General features: G+C 47.1%; 1 protein-coding gene across 1 annotated transcript in view; it reads right to left on the reverse strand.

The window, feature by feature from the left end:
• The window catches only part of LOC128946038 (olfactory receptor 14J1-like), a gene marked incomplete at its 5' end in the record, with an annotated part of 70804 nt that extends 49679 nt beyond the window's left edge, over nt 1-21125 (reverse strand). Inside the window, one exon of the mRNA XM_054289975.1 lies at nt 20400-21125. Within this exon, the coding sequence (XP_054145950.1) occupies nt 20400-21125 (726 nt within the window). The remainder of the gene's footprint in view (nt 1-20399) is intronic.
• Between the last annotated feature and the right edge of the window lie 462 nt (nt 21126-21587).

The raw sequence follows: 21587 nt of genomic DNA on the forward strand, positions 1-21587 counted from the left end.
GAGCTGCCGCTGCCCGCCAGGCTCAGCGCCCGCACCTTCCCTGCCAAGCTCTGGCGCCTGGTGAACAGCCCCCACGTCCGCTCCGTGCGCTGGGACAGCCGCGCCCAGGGGCTGCTCATCGACCGCTCCCTCTTGGAGCGGGAGCTGCTCAGCTCGGGCCGCGCCCACAGGGGCCGTGACCATGGGCCGGCCCCGGTGCCGCACACCTTCAGGGCCACGCAGTTCCGCAGCTTCGTGCGGCAGCTCTACCGCTACGGCTTCCACAAGGTGCCGGGCTGGCTCGGCTCGGCCGCGCCGGGCGATGCCGGGGCCTGGCTCCACTACAGCAACCCCTGCTTTCGCCGCAACCGCCCCGACCTCCTGCTCCGCATCAAGCGGCGGAGCGCGGCCAACAGGCAGCGGCCGGCGGGGGGCCGGGATGGCCGCAGGCGCCCGCCCCGCTGCTCCCAGCAGCTCCCCGGGGCGCGGCCGCTGCCGGGCGGGCAGCACGGGCGCGCTCGCTTCACGCCGCTGCCCAGGGAGCGGCCGCCGCTGCCGGCCGGGCGCCCGCCCAGCGGCTTCCTCCTGCTGCACAGGGAGCGGCTGCTGCCGGACGGGCGGGAGCTGCGCAGCCCCCGGCCCGGCCGCCTCCAGCAGCACCCCGGGGAGCGGCCGCTGCTCGCCCGGCGCCCGCCCTGCGGCTTCCACCTGCTGCACAGGGAGCGGCCGCTGCCGGCCCGGCGGGAGGGGCCGAGCCGCTTCCAGGAGCTCTACGGGGAGCGGCCGCCACCCGCCGAGCGGGCGGTGCTCGGCATCCCGCCCTGCCACTTGCTCAGGCTCCACGGGGAGCGGCCGCTGCCGCTCGGGCGGGAGGGGCCCCGCAGCCGCTCGCAGGAGCTCTACGGGGAGCAGCTGCCTCCGGCCGAGCGGGAGGTGCTCGCCATCCAGCCCTGCAGCTTCCAGCAGCTCCACAGGGAGCAGCAGCCCCCAACTGACGACGCACGAGGTAGTAAAAGAGTTGTAGCCTTGCTTTTCCAAAAGGTCCTGAAAAGTGACCGTTTGAAGTATTTTGCCGCAAGGCCTCTGCCATTCTCGGCCAGAAGTTGTCAAGCCTACTAGGAAGGGGCACCTAGGAGGCCAAAAGATTCTCTGCCTGGTTTTGCTGTGTGCTTCCCGTGATGTTTGGTCCACAGCAGCACTAGAGCTCTGTGTCCCACAGCCACGTTGTGGAGCCTGACCAATGTGTTTGGATTCTTGCAGCCACCCTGGGCACTTCAGGGTCCAGCGCTCCACCCAGCAGTGCAGCTTGTGCAGCATGGACGGCCTCCAGCTCAGCACAGAACGCACCTGGGGAGGAGGAATGGCCACCAGCAGATCTAGGCCTTGCTGTAGAGAACATGATTCGGGAGATCAGGAGGTCCCTGTCTGAAAGATCTCCCTCTGTGCAGGTAATTCCATTGGATGGGGATAAAAGGGCTGGACTGAGAGCTTTCGAACCTTGTTACACGGTTGACAAGCAAAGGCTTCTTGAATTGAACTTATTTCATTATTATTTAGTTATTGAATTATTCTTGGTAAAGAAAGATTTCTAAAAGAGGAGATGAAGAAGAAATGAAGAAGAGGTTTTACTTGCTGGGAAAGAGGAGAAGAGTGTTTGGAGAAGTGGCACTGAAGGCCAAATGTCCCGTGCCGGGAGGGGCATGCCAGAGGTGCCTCTGTTGCAGCTGCAGCAGATGTGGGCTGTGCCTCTTTTGGGTGGGAAGGCCAAGGCAAAGCAAGGGCTGGGCTGCAGCTGCTGCTGCTGCGTGAGCCCTGCTGTGCGTGTGGGCGCTCACAGAGCCGTGACTGGGGCTGGGCTGCAGCTGCAGCTCTCTGTCCTTTGCAGATTATTACACTGTTGGCCAAAGAATGTCTGTCTTTCTGTTGATGTGCTGACCCATTGCCTGCAGTCCATTTGTGATGATGACTCAAGGGGGAGAGTGGGATTTTTTGGATTTACCAATACCTTATTCTCAAGTGGCATGACTTTTGTCTTCTGTAAAGTCACACATAGCAGTTTAGAGAAGCATTTTATTCCACAATAAAAGGAAACATTGCAGGCTTGGAACCATCTTTAGAATCTTTAGGGTGCTGATGGACAGGCTATGGCAGAAGAGATGAATATTCTGGAACTGGTCATAGGGAGAATATCTTTGTGTCCAAAGGTAATTTGCTTCATTGTGGACATTTGCTTCCTCAGTGGAATAGAAACACTACTTGGTTGTCTGGCTTTTCCTGTCTTTTGAGTTGGTTTTTTTCCCTACCCTGACGATTTACAGCTTTTTGCCACTGATCACAAATGTGATCCTGGAAATAGCCTGGGTGCATCAATGTTTGCCTGGATGACACACGCAGGGCAGCAGCAGAGGGCTCAGAGAAGCAGCACCTTGTGATGGGTTGTGTGAGCGCTTGGCTGGGGGTGCTGAGACTGCCAGGCAGAAATGTGTGCTTTGCCTGTGGGTTTGCAGCACACAGCCCTGGGCAGGGCTGGCAGCCGTGCTGGCAGCAAGGAGAGCCCCTGGCTTTGTGCTGGCTGATTTCTCACAGCTCTGGGATAAGGCAGGGTCAGAGCGTGGCGGGCACGTCCCCTCACTTGGTGTCTTCTGGTTTTCTGTGTTCATGTTTTATCTCAAAGGTAATTTTGTAAGAGCTTCAGTTTCACCTTGGCCCGCTGAATCCTGAGTTTAAAAGGCTTGTCATGTGAACCGTGGGGGCAGTGTTCCCTCCTCTGTGCTCCATGTCCTTTGGGAGTGGAGAAGGAGAGTTACTGTATCCCTGATATGATTCCAGCAAAATAGTGAGTGATCTTTGGGTTCCTTTCTTTCTGTTTTTCTGTTCAGGGCAATGTTGGTGTTGCCCCTGATTCTTCAGGAGGGGAGCGTGTGAACAGAGCTGCAGCAGAGGATGCTTCATCTGGCACCGAGAGCTGCAGGAACAGTTCCCAGGAGCCCGAGGAGCCTGGTGAGGACAGAGCCCCCACTGGTTTAGAGAGCTGTGAGATGGCTGCTCTGAGCAGGGTTGGTGCTTCCTGGTGCCTTGAGTTCAAATCCTGCACTGGCACAACCTCCCTGAGCCCTGCCCTCCACGCTTCTCCAGAGGCTCTGACACGGAGTCCTCTGCTGGGGCAAGAGAGCAGGGAATAAACCTGACCTTGTGGGAGTTGTGTCACCAAGCCGTGTGTCCCAATTTTGTGCTGAAGTTGGTGGATAAATTTACTGCAAGGTGCCAGGGGAGGCCAGGCTGAGCGACACTTGAAGGAACAGGGGAAAAAAAGAGCAAAAAGTCAGGGTAGAAGTCCAAATCACTGACTAAATGTAGTACCAGTCTGCTGGTGTTGGTCCTGACCCACAAGAAAAACAAGGAGCACAACATCAGAGGCCAACCAATTGAAAAATCATGGTAACTCCAGTATCAGAAGGAAAAGCTTGAATGACCCCTGATTAGGGAGGCCTAAGAGGAGAGAAGGAGCACTTTGGATCCATTCCTTAGCCCAGCTGGTGCAGCCTGCAGGCCTTGTAGGGAGCTCTGTCCCTCCCAGCCCTTGCTGCCAGAGCTGATGGTCGAGTTGGAGCAGCTGCTGCTCACTGCAGAGGGCAGTTTGTAGATGCCAGGTAATGGAGCTGGTTCATGACTCAGCTCCCAACACCTTCAGCTTCAGCTATTTCAGTGAGGACTGAGGTCTCTCTGTCAGCTCAGAGAAAGAACAAGGCCGGGCTTCCTTCTGGCAGCTGGGACTGTGTTTCAAGCTCTCCTGGGTGCCCTTTGCACTGTGGGGGCTGAAACTTTATCGAGATACTTCAATGTTTTGAAGCACACTTTTGAACACTTGGAACGGTCCCTGTTCTTTTTAAGGAGAGATTGCTTCGAATTGCCAAAGGAGAGTCTGCCTTTCAGGCCATCTTTGAGAGCCCCTGGTAGAAGGACAATTACTGCCCAAGGGAAAGGTGCACAAGGGCCAATATTGACTGAGCGTTCCCTTTGCTTCCCAGATGCCATCTGACCATCATCTCCAGGAGGGCTGCCCTGCATGGCAGGAAGAGACAGGGGAGAGCCTGTGACCATCAGGCAGGTAGAACTCCTCTGTTTGTAGATATGTTTATAGATTTCTATGTTTATTTATTAGTGGTTATAGTTCCATTTATAGATGATAGTGTTCTATTTATATAGACATATATTGATAGATCTGTATAGTTAAATGTGGATATGTATATAGGTATAGATATGATATATTTATATTTTATAATATATTTACATTTATAGATTTTCAGAGTTAGATTTTTATATGTGTAGAGTAAAATATTTTTATAAATATATATATAAAGTTACATTTATGAATGTGTATAGTTATATAGTAGGAGGAACAGGAATGTTTAGATGGAGAGATTGATGGAAGGATTGCTGTTTGTGTAGGCCTAGGCTGCATTTGTAGCTCTTTCCCCCTCAGCTGCCTTTTTCACCTCTTGCTTTTCCCCCGGTGCCCCCTGTGTCCCCTGTCCCTGTGCTGGGTCCGAGCTGGCGGCCGGGCCGGGCGTAGCAGCACTTCGAGCCCCGGCTGTCCCTGGAGCGGTGGGAGCTGCCGCTGGCCCCCAGCACTGTCCCTGAGGAGCTGCTGAAGGACGGTGAGACAGAGGGGGCTGAGGGGGCCGTGGCGCTGAAGGGACAGTGACCCTGAGCTGCTGCTGGGGCTGAGGGCTGTGGGGCAGCTGAGGGCCATGGTGGCACTGAGGTGACAGGGAAGTGGCACAGGCTGGCATGGTGGTGGGTGTCAGGGGACGGGATGGCTCAGAAGGGACTGAGGCAAGTGAGAGGACTGTGAGGGGCTGAAGAAACTGAAGGCAGCTGGGGCTTCACTGAGAGCATGGCAGGGCTGAGGGGATGGAGGGTACCAGCAGGGAGCACAGAGGGCTCCAGGACTGCAGCTCTGCTAGGCCTTGGAAGCAATTCCAGAGCCTCCACTTTTGCCACAGCTGCCATGAAGACCTTGAGGACAGCCGGAGACTGACGGGAGCCAGCAGGGAGGAGCTGAAGGCCAGCAGCGAGAGAAGTGAACGGGGCCCGGCTGCTGCCAGCCTGGAGAGAGCCCGGCTGAGGCCACAGGTCTGGGGAGGCAGGTGGGGCTGAGGCTGCCGTGGGCTGTGGCCGTGGGCACTGCCCAGCGGGGCAGGAGCGGGCCCTGCCCGTGCTGGGGCTGCTCAGCGCAGCTGCCCCGGCTGGCACAGGGGCTGTCCTTGGGCAAGGCAGCTGTGCCAGCAGGGCCCGGGAGCTGTGCCAGCTCTGCCGGGCTGCGGGACAGTCCCACCACGGCTGCGCTCGCCACAGCCCGGCCCGCCCAGCTGCTTTCTCTTTCTGACCCCCTGGGGAGGCTCTGACGTTTCCTCTTCCCTAATGGAAGTGCAGCTGCTGCCAAGGGAAACGTCCCCATACTCACTCAGTGTTCCCTTTGCTTGCCAGATGTCCCATCTGCTGTCCCTGTCCCTGTCCAGGAGAGCTGCTCTGCTCGGGAGGAGGAGCCGAGCGAGAGGCTTTGAAGATGAGGCAGCTGGGATCCCTCTGCTTTGAGTGTTCTTTACAGGACATGGACTTGAACATAGACAGGGATTATTACATCTGTATTTCTGTATGTGGGTTGCTATTTGTATTAATTTATTTCCATGTGTATATTCTTGTATTTATGTATATTTATTTTGTTATGAATGCATGCTATTTGTATATATACATATATGTTTGAAATTACATATATGTGTATCAGTTTATCTATGTATACATGGATATTGTTATATCTGTGTTAATTTCTATTTCTTATGGGTACAGTGGTGTAGGTATCTCCTTTGATATGATTTTTGTTATATGGCTTTTAAAATAGGAATATTGGTATTTGTATAGGTATATAAGTCTATTGGTATAGGTATATTTATCTGTTTATGTATGTAATTCTATTTACATATCTATGGATGTATTTTTGTATTCCTAGATGGGCTTAATCCTTGTAGTAATATGTAATAAATTAAGTTGTTAAATGCCTAATTGATCTTTGTGTATAGTGAGTTTTTGTAGAGGTTGGCAAGAAATTAACTGAGGTTGGTATTTGTATATTATTACATACACAGGTTGTAATAATCTAATAAATTCCTGTTTTTAACCTAAATTGAGATTTGTATAGTTCTGTATTGTCAGCATGGGTGTAGCACTTTGTAATAAATGACATTTTTCAACTGAAATTGATTCTCGTGTATTTGTGGATCAGCAGCGTGGCTGTAGCAATCTGCAAGAAATGCCATTTGTTAGCTGTGATGGGTGTTCTGACATTTGTGCTCCCCAAAGCCATGGGCAGATGTAAATGCTGGAGGATTTTGGCCATGCCAATCTCCGGCCATGCCCAGCACATGCCCCACCTGCACTCAGGCTGGGCAGGGGAAGGGCAGATTTGGGCTGGCAGCAGAGCCCCACGTTGGCTCAGAACTCGCTGCAGAGGCAGCTGAGAAAAGTCTGGGGCTCCACTGAGAGTAGAACTCCAAGCAGGAGCAACCCTGACAGGAGAAATCATTCACAATGAAAAAAAGAGAGAAAATGTGGCAAAGCAGATGTGGGGATGCTCTGTGAGGCTGATAAAATGCTCTGAATCACCCCTGCCTAGGCATGTCTTCTGCAAAAAGGTTTTGTTAAAAACTGAACACCTCCCATAAAATACAGATTGATCTTTCCCCTTCACTTACCTTGCTGTGTGAGTGGAGACACTCTCTCCTTATCACTGAGAATTTTTGCCCTTCAGCACCTCACATTTAATCAAAGATGATGTACTACCTTGGCACCGTCAATGAAAACAGCCCTGCCCTCGTGGCAGTGTTTGCAAAGTCTTCCCTCCTCCTGTCTCCACGTGTGACAGACGGAACCATCCCCTTCTGTCCAAACTGTGCCTGAGCTGAGTGAGGGCTCCAGGAGCTCAGGAGGGTGCAAGAGCACTGCACATGGGAAGGTTTAGCAAAGCTTCCTAAGCACCAGTAAACTCTGGGTTTGCCAGTCTTCCCCTGCAATATTGTCCTATTCAAGAATGATCTTGGAGGACACTGTGCCTCCAGCTCACTCAAGAAAAGTTTGTTTTCTTCAAGGCTTGAATAGAGGAAAATGAAAATTGTGGTTTTTAGAGTGAAATTCGGGGGTTTGTGCAGCTGGGTTCGCTCCACTATTTGCTGGGGAAAGTAGGGTAAAAGCTTTAAATTCCCAGCAGAAGCTGACTACCAGCCCACACAGACCTGAATGAGGCCCAGGTGGGCTTGCTGCACGCTGGTCCAAGGGAAAAGCTGGAACAAAGTCCCCTTTTATTGCAGATGGAGTCTGTTCTGGTGTCTCCAGGGCTGTCTGTGGTAAGACACGGCAATCCAGCCAGAAACTGTGGATATGAGAGTTCCAACAGCAACCTGCTTCTCCAGGGTGAGGGATGAGGCCAGCCCAAAAGCCTGGAAGGTGATCTGGGCACTGGAGAAGGCCAGGCTGTCCTTGTGCAGGGATGGCCTTCAAAGGGGACCTCACACCTTGTGCTGCTGACCAAGGGCAGCTGGTGGCCTTCCACAAAATGCTTCTTTTGTCCAGCTCTTGGAAAATTCCAGCCAGCAACAATTCCTGCTGCTCACACCAGCCCTTTCCAAGCAGGAGGAATTTCAGCAGCAGCCTGATTGCTTAGTGGCAGGAGAATAAAATACTTAGCTGAGCGTTATCAACTCTCTGTAAGAAGCCACATCCTCAGCCCCTCATCTCCTCCAGTTGTCTCAGACGTGGAGGAAGCAGCAGGAAATCTCTGATCCTGGAAGGGAAAGCAGAAGGAGGAGAGGCAGTGGCTGGTCCCTGGGGCCTTGGGAGCAGTGAGAGCCATCCAAAACAGGATCTCTGCTTGGCTGTGGAGATAAGAGTGACCAATCAGCAATGCTCTGTGTGAGACTGGAGCCATCTGTGAAAGTGAGCATGGAAATCTGACCTTGCAAAACAGAGGAAAAGGTGTCTTTGGGTATTTGCCAAGCCTCGCAGGGGCTCTGAGCCACCTGGTCTAGTGGAAGGTGTCCCTGCCCATGGCAGGGGGATTGGATCTAGAGGGTCTTTAAGGCCCCTTCCAGCTCAAGCCCTTCTGTGAGTCTGAATTACAAACCCACAATGACAAAGAGAACACAGCAAACCTGGCCTCCGCTGGGGGGTTGATGTCTGCAGTCACTTGTGTCACCTGGAGTCTGGTTTGGATCTGAAGAAATTTTCATGGTCCCAAAGTATTTCAGTGTGACTTTCCTGGTTCAGGGCCCCAAAAGATGCCAGAAAAGATTATCTGCAAGCACAGAATTGGTTAAGCTGCCTGTGAACCTGATGGAAGAAGTGTATTCACGTTATTGCAGCATTTACCCTGTACAGGTGATATTTGGTTTCCATTTTGAAGATGAAATGTTCTTGCACAATGCTTGTATATGCAGAAATACTGGCTTTAAATCCTAATTCCATCTTCACACAAGGATGTGTAATCCCTCAGAAATGTTTAACACAGAGCCATATTAGCTTTGGGCTGGGTGGTGTGGTTTGTTTAAAGTTTGTGATGAGTAATGGCAGTGTTAACAAATACCACTCTTGTTAATTTGGGTCCTCCCTTTATCAACCCTGTTGCATAGAAATCACTTCTTTACAGCAGAGACTAAATGAAATCCCTTCATACAGATGAGAATTGTGCAATTCAGGCTGATTAAAGGGGAAGTTTTCTGTTATTGTGAAAGGACAATTTAGATAACCTGTTTGCTGTTCATCCTGGAGGTGCTTTGCAGTTAAGAGTGAAAAGGAAAAGGACGTTTCTCTTAAGAAGTGTCTTGAATAAGCTTTTTGTATTACCAGAAGCAGCTACATTGATATTGACCTCCACAATTAGAAATGCACAACAACCACTTAGGTGACTTAATCTGGCCATGACTTTTAGCTGCAATTTCAAAATCTCATCAAATATGTTGCTATCCTTTAAACAAGGAAGGAGAGCACAAATACCAACAATTCTCATCAGCCTTCTGGGTTGGAAAGACCATTTAATTTATGCTCCCTTAGCTATTAGCCTAAACTCTGCTGTGCAAACCTTAGGTCTGTGTTGGACCTCATAAACTTCTTGAGCATCAACTTAGGTGCAACCCTGCTACAAAACCCTTCAGGCACCACACTGATTTAGAATGGCAGGACTTCACTGTTCTAGCAGAGAATTTTATTTACTTGCTCCTGCAAGTCATTTCCAGAGCGGACGTGAAATCAGTGCCGTGCTATCTGGATGTGATAGGATTTTCCTCCTGTCCCAACAGACAACAGGGGAAAAGATTTGTTTCTATTATACCATTACATCTAAATCTTTGGTTTGAGAGCAAAAGGAAAATGTTCCTTTTAGAAGTTCTGCCTGGACTTTTTGGCATGAGGACAAACTGTGGTGTGCTGGCAGGAGCAGCTCTGTCCCTGTGGGTGCAAACCCCCTGAAGGATGAACAGGCTGCTGTCACAGGGGCCACACCTGCAGCATGAAAACCCACCGTGCCATTAACTCGATGCAAACTAAACACAAGTGACTCAGCTCTGCATCCTCAGCAAGGACTTGCCTCTGCAGAGATGTTACTGACAGACTCAGCTCTTGTTTGCAAGGGCTGTTAAATTGTCACACAAATCAACCACCCCTCCCTCTCTTGTCCTTGGCGTCCGGCTGCTGAGCTGCTGCTGAGAAAGAAGAGGCAGAGTCCTTCAGGGCAAACGGGGACTTTCCAATGGGCAGAAATGTCCTCCTTTCTTTTGTTTTCAGTGACAACAGAGGGGTTTGTCTTCAGTCCCTGTGTCAGCAGGGAAATTGTGCCTGCCCGTCACACCTAGGATCTGAACAACCTGGATTTTTATTGGTGTAAAACCCACAGTGACCTGACCTTCTGCAGGAATATGGAGAGAAGAGTCAAAAGGGATTCCTGGAATGTTGCAATAAGCAGAAAGTGGTATTAAACATATATAGATAAAAAGGCATAAAAGCTCATAAAAGCTCATATGGAACTGATGTAAACCTAATAAAAAGAAGCATTTTATTGTAATAAAGAGTGAGAGTTGCAGACCACAGTGTGAGATATAGCTACTCTTCATAGTTTTGGAAGGTTTCTTAAACCTTATCAAAAATACAACAGAAGACTGAATAAAGAAAAAAGGTTACAGCACCAGGAGCAAAAGATTTTCCTCGCCATGTGCTCAGCCCCCTCACACTGGAGACTTTCCCTTTTTAACCCTTTAACCCCTCCCAAAGTTTTGTCCATCAACCCCTTCTTTGCTGTCCAGTGGTGGAGATCTCTTCCTCAAATCCTGATTGGGGGTCAAGTGTGGCCATAGTGACAAGCCAGCCCTCCCAGATGTCCCAACCCCAGCTGTCCATTGATAACCATGGGATGGGGTGCAGCATAACTATAAATCTATAAAACTTTTCTTTACTTATATACATGATATTTTTCTATTAATTGTGAGAGTCAATCATCACATGACTCATCTATCACAAAAGGAAAAGAAGTTTCTGGTGGGAGGAACACTGGTTTTAAAGGTAGGACCAGCTCTTGAGGTTTGATTTGTTCCCTCTTTCAGATTACAAGGAAGTCATGGTGTTCCAGAGTAGAAGCTGGTCCCAAAAGTTTGAGAACAGGGTGTGATAAGATCACCAGGGTATTTTATCCAAATCTAGGAAGAAGCCCTGCAGAGCTTATCTTTAGCTTTGACTGAAAGTAGAAGTCCTGTTTTTACCAAGAATTTTGATCTCTTCGTGTTTTGGAGAAAGAAAAAGAAAACCCCAAACCACCTGAAGTTTACATTGAGGTGAGGTGTATCACAGAGGGATGAGGGCTCACCAAAGCAAGAGACCCTCCTGTAATTTAAACTGTTCTTTCAAAAAAAACAATAATTTCTCAGTACATGTTGATTTCAGCAGGCACCAGATTCCCTCTTCTTGTTCTGGCCTTTCACATATCACTAAGGGAAGGTGAGGCTGTGAGGCTGTGTCATTGTCATTCAGATTTTTAATTCTTCGGAAGTCAAAACTGAATTCAAGTCAAGTTCATTAAACTGCAATTTACATGTATGATAAATAGGTATGATTCGTGCTGATAAAAATTGAAACAGCAATCAATATTGATACAGTAATTGATATTTGAGAATAATAATATAGTTAGAAGTTGTAATGCCAAGGAAGAGAGGGAGAGGAGGGGCTCCACCCCCCCCCCCCCCCCCCCCCCTTCCCAGGAGATGTTATCAAGGACCGCAGGAAAGAAGCTGAAGATAAAGTTGCTAAAAATGACCAAGAACCTGGTTGGATCCCAGAAAATGCTAATTATAAGGGATTTATTGCCTTGATATGTAGATGCAGTGATATGTTAGTCTTGGCTAACATTGTACTGGCTTGATGCGCTTGTGTAACCCAAACGTGAATTAAAGGACACAGAAGAAGACTACAGAGCCTTCATCAGTGACGACCCCCAAAGACTTGTGTGACCACCAAACCGAGTGGTGGCGCATGTGTGGTAAAGGTGGTAATGAAGGCTGAGATAGAGATATGACGAACCGAAAATGGGAGGAGATGGTATTGACACATGGCATATAAGGGGCGATTTTCATTTTGCAAGCTCGTATGTGATGTTGCAAGGGTCCCAGAACCCTGCCCTCTGTACCCCGTGGTTATCTTTTGCTTATGCACTATTATTGGAACCAAATTATCCCTTATTTTAATTGAATTATATTGTATCAAATTTTATAATTTTTTTTATTTTAACTATTCAATTAAAATTGTTACTACTTTTAATATTGTTTGGCTTTTTTTATGATAGGATAATTGGGCAAACATAACAATTTTGGTGCCGACATCCGTGACTCTCTCAACTCCGGGGAGGTGGATAGTTTCTGGGAAGGAGCTCCCCACCAGACTTTTAAGTGGTCCCAAGGCTAGACCACTCTCCCTTGGGAAAAGAGAGGCTTTATTACAATAACACATAAGCAAATTAGTTTTTAATAGTGTGCAAGAGAGGATCCCATCAGAGTGCCGGCTTATAGGAGAGAGAGTACCCATAGAAAACTGCTTTGTGCACGAAGACCCTCGTGAGAAGATCAGGCTGTGAGTATCACGGGGTTTTGGGTCAGGGGGCAGCTGTATGCATGTGTGAGTGTGTGTGGAGTGTCTGAGACGGGGGCTGGGCAGTCCCGGACCCCTGAAGCAAGTGGGACCTCCCTGTACCGTGTTTTCGTGTTCTCCGCGAGGAGACCGGCCGGAAAAGGAGGGAAGTGCAAAGTGAATGAGTGGGGACCCCGGGAGGGTTTGACCCAGGGGGAAGGAGGGGATCCCTGGTCCAGGCACCTGTGGGAGGGTCCTTGAGCAGGAGGGATTGACTCAGTGGGGAGACTGAGAAAGAGAGTGAATGAATAGGTTCAATTTCCTTGGAGGGGTTGGTAGCAGGCAATTTAGTATGTGATTAGATGGTGAGAGATCGGGGCTAATAAATTGAGAAAGAGGGAGAGATAGGAGTGGAAGAAGTAGATTGCAGAGGGAGAGATAGAAGTGGAACAGGTAGATTGAAAAGGCAGTGTGACAGTGTAATAAGTGAGGCAGTTGAGCCACGAGGTGAGTGTGGGAAACTAAGACTTTCCTGGTACCGGGGATTTCTTAGTTTGTTGCCGCCAGAAATGGGTCAGGGAAAAAGTAAGTTCCTTGACCCAGGGGCTGCAGATTGTAGGAAAAATTCGCAGTGGTTTGAGGTATCTGGGAACCTTGAGGGGGGTTCTCAGGGAAGGAGCATTCCTCAGGACAGCCCACTGGGGATGATAATACAGTTTTGGGATGAATGGAAATCCCAAAGGGAAGAAAATCAAGGAATTCAGAGGGCAGTGCCTAAGGGACATAATATAAAAAAAGTTTTGAGTAAGCATCAGAAAAAATATGAGTCCCCAGCAGAATGATTAAAAAGATTAAAAAGAGACTTGCAATTATATTCAGGTATAGATACTGATACTGCAGTTGGGCAGGTTTTGTTAAAAATTCAGTTTGTGACCAGATCTTGCAGTGACATCAGGAAAAAGCTGGAAAAATTTGAAGACTGGCAGGACAGGGGACTTCAAGTGTTACTGAGAGAAGCACAAAGGGCGTTTGTAAAGAGAAATGAGAAAAAGCAGAAAGCCGATGCCAGAATTTTGGTTGCGGCGTTCAAGAAAATCAGGCAGCTTTGAATACAGAAGAATCTGCAGGGAAAAACAAACGGCGGATGTCAGGATCTATTTTTAGGAACACAAGACCTGTGCATTTTTCCCGCCACAAGAAAAGATACTTAAAACATTCTTGTCCTACTTTAAAGGATGCGGGACCTACCTGTTTTTATTGTCATAAAAAGGGGCACCTGCAAAAAAATTGCAGAAAGAAACAGCAAGATGAGAAAACTACTCAGGAGAATGAGAGAGGTCAAGAGTTTTGTTTAATGAAGAGGACCGAAATACAACCAGAAGAGGCCTTGATAACAAAACTAAAAGTAGGTCCTCAGAGTGAAGAAGTTGTATTTTTAGTCAATACAGGAGTTTCTCAGTCGACAGTGACAAAATTACCCCAGGGATGTGAGATAAGTCGTGAGCGAGTTTCAGTAATCGGAATTACGGGAGGTGGTTTCCCTTTTCCTGTAATAAAAGGAGTGCAAATTGAAACAGATGGCAAATTTGGAGTAAATGATTTATTGTTGATACCAGAGGCCGAGAATAATTTGTTAGGCAGAGATCTAATAATAGCCTTAAATTTACGGATAAAACCCTGTGAAGGAAAACTTAAAATTTATTCTTTAACTGAAGAAGATAATCTAGAAATTAATGACACGGGTTGGCGTTCAGGTGAAATGGGAAAAGTTTAGGGTAAAGGAGTCTGGTCCCCTTAGTCCCTCCTGGTCAGCACAAGCCTGTGAATTTTATGCATTACTCTGTGCATTATTAATACTAAAAGGGCAAGGAGGGACTATTTATACAGACTCCAAATATGCTTTTAGTGTAGTACATACTTTTAGAAAAATTTGGAAGGAAAGGGGACTTATAAACTCTCAAGGGAAAAGGTTAATACACGGGGAATTGATAATTCAGATACTTGAAGCTTTAAAAGGCTCAAAGAAAATAGCAGTAGTTCATGTAAAGGAATGCCAGAGAGGGAGGGACATTAGAGTCAGAGAAATAATTTGGCTGATGAAGAAGCAAAAAAGAGCAACCTTAAGGAAAAGAGATACTGAAATCATGACCTTACAAAAAATAGAAATTCAGCAGGAGACACTTTCCCTTCCGCTAGCAGAACTGGCAGCTATAAGGAAATTAGGAGCAACATTCAAGGAGGGAAAGTGAGTTTTTCCTGATGGCAGGATTATGATGCCAAAACCAGTGGCATGTTAGATCTTAGATAACTTGCATAGACAGACACACTGGGGAACAAGAGCCTTTTGTGATCACTTTTTAAAATTTTATGGGTGCATAAGGATATTTGAAATTGGAAAACAAATTACCCAGGTGTGTCTTACCTGTCAAAAGGTAGATAAGAAAGTGTTAAAGAGCCCTCCCTCTGGACGACAAAAAAAAAGCCTACAGGCTATTTGAAAAGATTCAGATTGATTTTGTAGACTTGCTTAAAGTGGCTCGGTGGAATATTTGTTAGTTATAATAGATGAATTAACTCAGTGAGTTGAAGCATTTCCAGCAACTCGGGCTACAGTTTAAACGGTAGCTAAAATATTGTTGGAACATGAAATTCCAAGAATGTGAAAATATGGTGGGATTTAAGTAGATTTATATTAACCCTGATTTATTAAGAAGGAACTAAGCATCCTGGAGTGGCTGCGAACCGCAATTCCCTTGAGCTCAGAGGCAGAAGAACACCGGTGGAAAAAGAATAAAAGACTTTCTGAATAGGTGGGAACAGCCTAAAAAGATCGAAGATCTCCTCCAGGATCACCCACCAGCAACATTATTAGAATTGATTACAGAACTGCAATTCCAGAAACTGAGATTGATAACACCTGTTGCTAAAACAGCTCAGAGACAAGTAAAATGTTGGGAGTGCAGTAAACATGGTTTAGGGTGTCATCCCTGGATATGTATTGTTTGCACACTTTGCTTTAACTCGTGGTGGAAAGTAAGAGGGAAGAGAAAGAGAGACAATTGATTTGCTTGTTTTGCTATGGTTATGTATTTAGCCAGCTAACTATAGAACTCATTGCTATTGATTTCTTTGAAATACCTTTGAGACTGGGAGACGGGACTCTTCAAGCAGCAATTGGATTAATAGAGAACTTAGATCAATTGGTTCTTGCTATATTGGCAATAGCACAAATAAGAGAATGAGCAACTCATAATATTATAGACCAGTGTCTCATAATTGATAGTTGTTGGGGAGAAGAAGTCTATATATCACATCATAGGCATGTTTTTGGGGCATATTGGCCCCGGAATTGGAGGCAGAGACTTAATGCACTCCCCGCCCTTGAAGAAAATTTAAAAAAAAAAAAATTAATTAAGTCTTAGTGTGGTTGGCATATCTCTGAAATTTTGGAAAATATAAATTTATAGTGTTCCTGCCTAACATTTTCCCTGTTCTTTTCATTGTAATTATTTCTTCTTAACTAGCCAGAACAGAGAAATGGAATTTAAAAGGGGACAAGCGAACCCTGTGGGGGGACAAGCAAACCCTGTGGGGCTATGGGTACCAAGGAAACGAAAAGCACCAGTGACTAGATCCCAGAATATTACCTTTGCTCCCGAGAAGACTGGCATCTCGGCCCTTGGTTGCAACCCAAGGGGCTTTGAGAAAGGTAGAAAGGTAGATTTCCTGAGGATTATTTTCACTGTGATCATTATGGTACCCTGGACGGTTGGCCAAAGTCAGAGAGCCACACTAGACCGAGTTTCGGCAATGAAAAAGCAAACAAGGCAAAAACCAAGTCCCAGTAATTTCAACATTTGTGACTATTGCAATCACCCTGTGTAGATTAAGGACAAGATGAAATCTGTGTTTGTGATACACCTATATGTTAGTTCTGCTTGCTACAATCACAGCAGTTTTATAGATGTTTGTATTAAGGAAAGAAAGATGTATTGGGTAAGGAAAAATTTGAGATATAATAGACAAGCTCCTTATCCCCATGATGATCAAATTTGCCCTCAATATGGAAGATTCTTTTGTTTTGAAAGAGATGATAATGGAAACGATCCAAGTACAGGGAAACCAGGCACTAAAAGAAAAATGGAAAGAGAAAAAAAAAAAAGAAGAAAAAGAAACAAAGGGGAATAGAGGAAAAAACAGGAGAAAAGAGTCAACAGAATTGGCTGAACTGTATAAACACCTAAAACAGCACTACAAAGATTGGGATTTACCAGCCTCGAATAAGAATCTGTTTGTGGGATTGATACAAGAGATTGCTACAGAATTGGGATTATCCAAATGTTGGATTTGTAGAGGTCTAAAAATGGCTGAAAGACGGCTGTGGAAAAGTGAGAACTTACCTCCAGAGCAATTTTTTAAGTAGAATCGCACCCAAATTTCTGGAACATTGAAGAGACCTGAAGGATGGATTTTAAGCCATCAAGTAATTAGAATCATTTGTGTAACTCGAGAAAGAAGGAAATTTAATAAAGTAGTGGGGCATACTCTTTGTAAATCCACATTAGTAGTCAATATGGATAATTGTTCAAAAGTTTGGTGACCTGAAACCCCTATAAGATATTGAGGATCAATAAAAAAAAAAATTGTGAATGGGATGAACAGATTAATTTATGCTAGTACAGAAGTCCTGGAGCTAACCCCTACCAATCCATCAACAGCCTGAGGTCATATTGAGAACAACTGGAGAAAACTGATAAGAAATGGAAAGCCTCAGATGGGATATATTGGATTTGTGGGCAACGAGCATACAGTGAGTCACCTCAAAAATGGGGAGGAACCTGTACGTTCAGAGTAATACAACCCTCCTTCTTTGCTCTACCGAGGTCTAGGAGCAATGTGTTAAGAACTCCTCTGTATGAAACCCTGCAGCAGAGTAAAAGGGATTTGAATTTCAACTTTCCAACAGCAGGAGGGAACCAAAAAGGATGGGAGGACGAGTGGCCTGCAGAATGAATTATAGCATATTATGAACCAGCAAGATGGGCTCAGGATGGGTCATGGGGATATAGGACCCCAGTTTAGCTGTTGAATCGATTAATAAGGCTCCAAGCAGCAGTAGGGGTAGTGTCAAATCACACCTCCAGTGCTTTAAAAATGTTAGCCAGGCAATATACACAAATGCGGGCATTTGTGTACCAAAATAGGATTGCCCTAGACTATCTGTTAGCAGAAAAAGGGGGAGTTTGTGGGAGATTGAATGAATCTGAGTGCTGTGTAGAAATTGATGATTATGGGGAAGCTATCACAGAACTTGCAGAAGAAATTAAAAGAGTGGCTCATGTGCCCGGTACAAAAGTGGAATTCAATCTTGAAAGCAGATTGGTGGGATAACCTCTTTGGAAGTGTTTGGAAAAAAAAGTTAGAGTTCATGTTGTTATGCTCAATTCTGGGACTTCTGTTTCTGCTTTGTATGATTTTGTGTTTTATTAAGCTAATTCACTCAGTCATTCAGGGGATGCAGATTACAACAATGTCTCTAGATTCAGAATCAGCAGAAAAAGGAAAACCAAGATCTATAATCGAAAAGCTGAATCAACCCCTGTTAAAGAACAAAGACCTAAAAAGATTGAAATAGAACAAGAAATGCTAACTAAACTTGAAAGAGAGTGTGAAAGACTAGAGGCAGTAATAGAAATGCTAGAAAAGTTTGAAGCTGAAAAGAGACAACAAGAAAACCAAAATTCTGAAAAAATACAAAAGATATCAGAGCATAGCTTTATAATAAAGCACAAATCATAATGATCAAGAAGATAAATGGGGGATTTGTGATAAATAGGTATGATTCGTGCTGATAAAAATTGAAACAGTAATTGATATTGATACAGTAATTAATATTTGGGAATAATAAAATAGTTAGAAGTTGTAATGCAAAAGAAGAGAGGGAGAGGAGGGGCTCCACCCTCCCCCTCCTGGCAGATGTTTTCAAGGATCACAGGAAAGAAGCCAAAGATGTCATTGCTAAAAATGAGCAAAAACCTGGTTGGGTCCCAGAAAATGCTAATTATAAGGGATTTAATGCCTTGATATGTAGACATAGCGATATGTTAGTCTTGGCTTACATTGTACTGGCTTGGTGCGCATGTGTAACCCAAAGGTGAATTAAAGGACACAGAAGAAGACTACAGAGCCTTCATCAGTGACGACTCCCAAAGACTTGTGTGACCACCAAACCGAGTGGTGGTGCACGGGTGGTAAAGGTGGTAATGAAAGCGGAGATAGAGATATGACCAACCGAAAATGGGAGGAGATGGTATTGACACATGGCATATAAGGGATGATTTTCACTTAGCAAGCTTGTACGTGAGGTGGCAAGGGTCCCAGAACCCTGCCCTCCATACCCCGCGGTTATCTTTTGCTTATGCACTATTATTGGAACCAAATTATCCCTTATTTTATTGAATTATATTGTATCCAATTTATAGTTTTTTATTTTAACTATTCATTTAAAATTGCTGCTACTTTTAATATTGTTTGGTTATTTTTATGATGGGATACTTGAGCAAACATAACAAAATTCAATCTGCTATCTTAAAAAAAAAAAAGCAGAGAGAACTTTTTGTCCTATTTTCTTTTCCTTTTTATAGTTTGATATCTACAATCCCCAGTTGATATTGACCCCCAGCACCTTCTAATGCAGTCGGAATATATACAAATATCAGGACCCTTCATGGCTGACAATCAATTGCACTTTATTCCCACCCCCTCTCCACCATTTCTTTTATCAAACCCCTGGCACTCCTATGGATCAAGAATGGTATGGCCAGCAGGAGCAGGGCAGGGATTCTTCCCCTGTGCTCAGCACTGGTTGGGCAGCATCTCGAGTGCTGTGTCCAGTTCTGGGTCCCCCAATTTAGGAAGGACATGGAGGGGCTGGAGTGTGTCCCAGAAAAGGGCAAAAAGGCTGGGGAGAGGAGACGAAAGGGCAAACAGGGATGGGCTATTTGCCCTTTTCCAGGGCAGGAACAGGGGTGGGCAAAAGGAAGAAATTACTACCAGGGAAGAGTAAAGAAAGCAAAGGTGAAGCCAAGGAAATGCTCAGGGCTGTTTGGGGGTGGCTGCCAGGCAGCCCTGGCTCTGAGCAACAGCGTCTGCAGTGGGACAGGAAACTCCCAGCTGATGGGAACAAACTTTCTGGCTGACTGCAGAGGCCAGGACAAAGCTGAGTGGTTTCCCTGGTGTCCCCCAGCCCTTGCTGGCCCCAGGGGCTGATGGCATTTGTGCTCCCTCAGGGTCCTGTCCCCACAACAACAGCATGGGGGTGCTCCCACCTGCTGTGTGCAATGCAAACAGGGGCTGCTGAGCCAGTGCTGCCGTGTCTGTGCCTGCAAGGATGGGCCACCTGTGTGAGCTGGGGAGAGGCCAGGGCTGCAGAGGGGGGATGTTGTTGGCAGCTGCATGAGGATGCTCTGGGACGCTGCCCTGGGCAGTCCAGCCCACTGGGGATGGATCAGCCCCTGCTCTGCTGCTCCTTCCCATCTGCCCCAGGGCCCTTGCAGAGCCCCAGCCATGCTGTTTGCCCCCAGCCTGCCCACGGCCAGCCTGGGGCTGCTCACGGGGCTTTCTGTGCTGAGCATTGGCCTGGCCGTGTTCTTGAGAAAGCCTGGGCAAGGAGCCTGGAGCCCCCAGGGCCTGGCCTGAGGCGTCAGCACTGCCCCAGCAGTGCCCATGGCCTGTCCCTGCTTCAGCCCCGGCACTGCCACACCCAGGACTGCACCCGGCCCCGAGAGCACTCAGGCCCTGCAGCAACACCAGGGCCACCAGGGCAGCGGGGCAGGGCCACGGCAGGAGCACTGGCAACACCAAGTGCTGCTGCTGCTGCTGGGCACAGCTGCTGGGCCAGCCCTGATCTGCCCCCAGCTCTGCACACAGACATTGCTGCTGCAGCTCCAGAGAAGGAACAAAAGGGCATCTCTGCAAAAAACTTTCCTGGGAGATCCTTTAGTTCACTTACAGCCACTGAGAGCACAGCTCCTCATAGAAACAGGTTGTGGGTCACAGTAAAGGAGAAGGGAAACAAAATGAGAAATGGCACAATGACATAACTTTGTAGACAATACTTTAAAATTAAAACAAAGGTAAAGAACCTGCAAAGTGAAACTCAACAAAAAGTATTGAAGATTACTTTTATTACAAGTGATTGGCAGAAATAGGCCAGTAGTTTAATGTTTCTGAAAGCATCCAGTCATCAGTGCCCACATGGAAGCCTTGAGCTCCTGGTTCTTCAGGCTGTAAATGAGGGGGTTCAGGGCTGGAGGCACCAACGAGTACAGAACTGACAGGGCCAGATCCAGGGATGCGGAAGAGATGGAGGGGGGCTTCAGGTAGGTAAAAATGGCAGTGCTGAGAAACAGGGAGACCACGGCCAGGTGAGGGAGGCAGGTGGAAAAGGCTTTGTGTCGTCCCTGCTCAGAGGGGATCCTCAGCACAGCCCTGAAGATCTGCACATAAGAGAAAACAATGAACACAAAGCAGCTTGAGGCTACAGAGACACTTACAGCAAGAAGCCCAAGTTCCCTGAGGTAGGATTTGGAGCAGGAGAGCTTGAGGATCTGGGGGATTTCACAGAAGAACTGGCCCAGGGCATTGCCATGGCACAGAGGCAGGGAAAATGTATTGGCTGTGTGCATCAGAGCATAGAGAAAGGCACTGGCCCAGGCAGCTGCTGCCATGTGGGCACAAGCTCTGCTGCCCAGGAGGGTCCCGTAGTGCAGGGGTTTGCAGATGGACACGTAGCGGTCGTAGCTCATGATGGTCAGGAGGGAAACCTCTAATGACATGAAAAACACAAAAAAAAAGAGCTGTGCAGCACATCCTGCATAGGAGATGTTCCTGGTGTCCCAGAGGGAATTGTGCATGGCTTTGGGGACAGTGGTGCAGATGGAGCCCAGGTCAGCGAGGGCCAGGTTGAGCAGGAAGAAGAACATGGGCGTGTGCAGGTGGTGGTCGCAGGCTACGGCGCTGATGATGAGGCCGTTGCCCAGGAGGGCAGCCAGGCAGATGCCCAGCAAGAGGCAGAAGTGCAGGAGCTGCAGCTGCCGCATGTCTGTCAATGCCAGCAGGAGGAAGTGCCTGATGGAGCTGCTGTTGGACATTTCTTCATTATGGACATTGTGAGCTTTTTAAAGACACATTGACAATTTGGACAAATTACCTTGAGTCAGTCCTATGCTATTTTCTTACACAAGCAATAAAAATTCCTTTTCTTTCTTTGTGGAAATTTCATTTACTTTTTTTTTTTGAGTTAAGAATTCGGCTGCTAAGTAACTGTGTGTTTTTAAGAACGGACAGAAATCCTGTTCTTGGCATTGCTCTCACCCTGAACACTGGGGAGCCCAGAGGGAAAACAGGCCTCCCTGTGCCCCAGAACAGTCAGAGCTGCTCATCCTAAACAG

This window comes from Melozone crissalis, unplaced genomic scaffold, assembly GCF_028551555.1.
Source record: "Melozone crissalis strain CALT ecotype California unplaced genomic scaffold, PUWL_Pcris_2 ptg000073l_1, whole genome shotgun sequence".
NCBI lineage: Eukaryota > Metazoa > Chordata > Aves > Passeriformes > Passerellidae > Melozone > Melozone crissalis.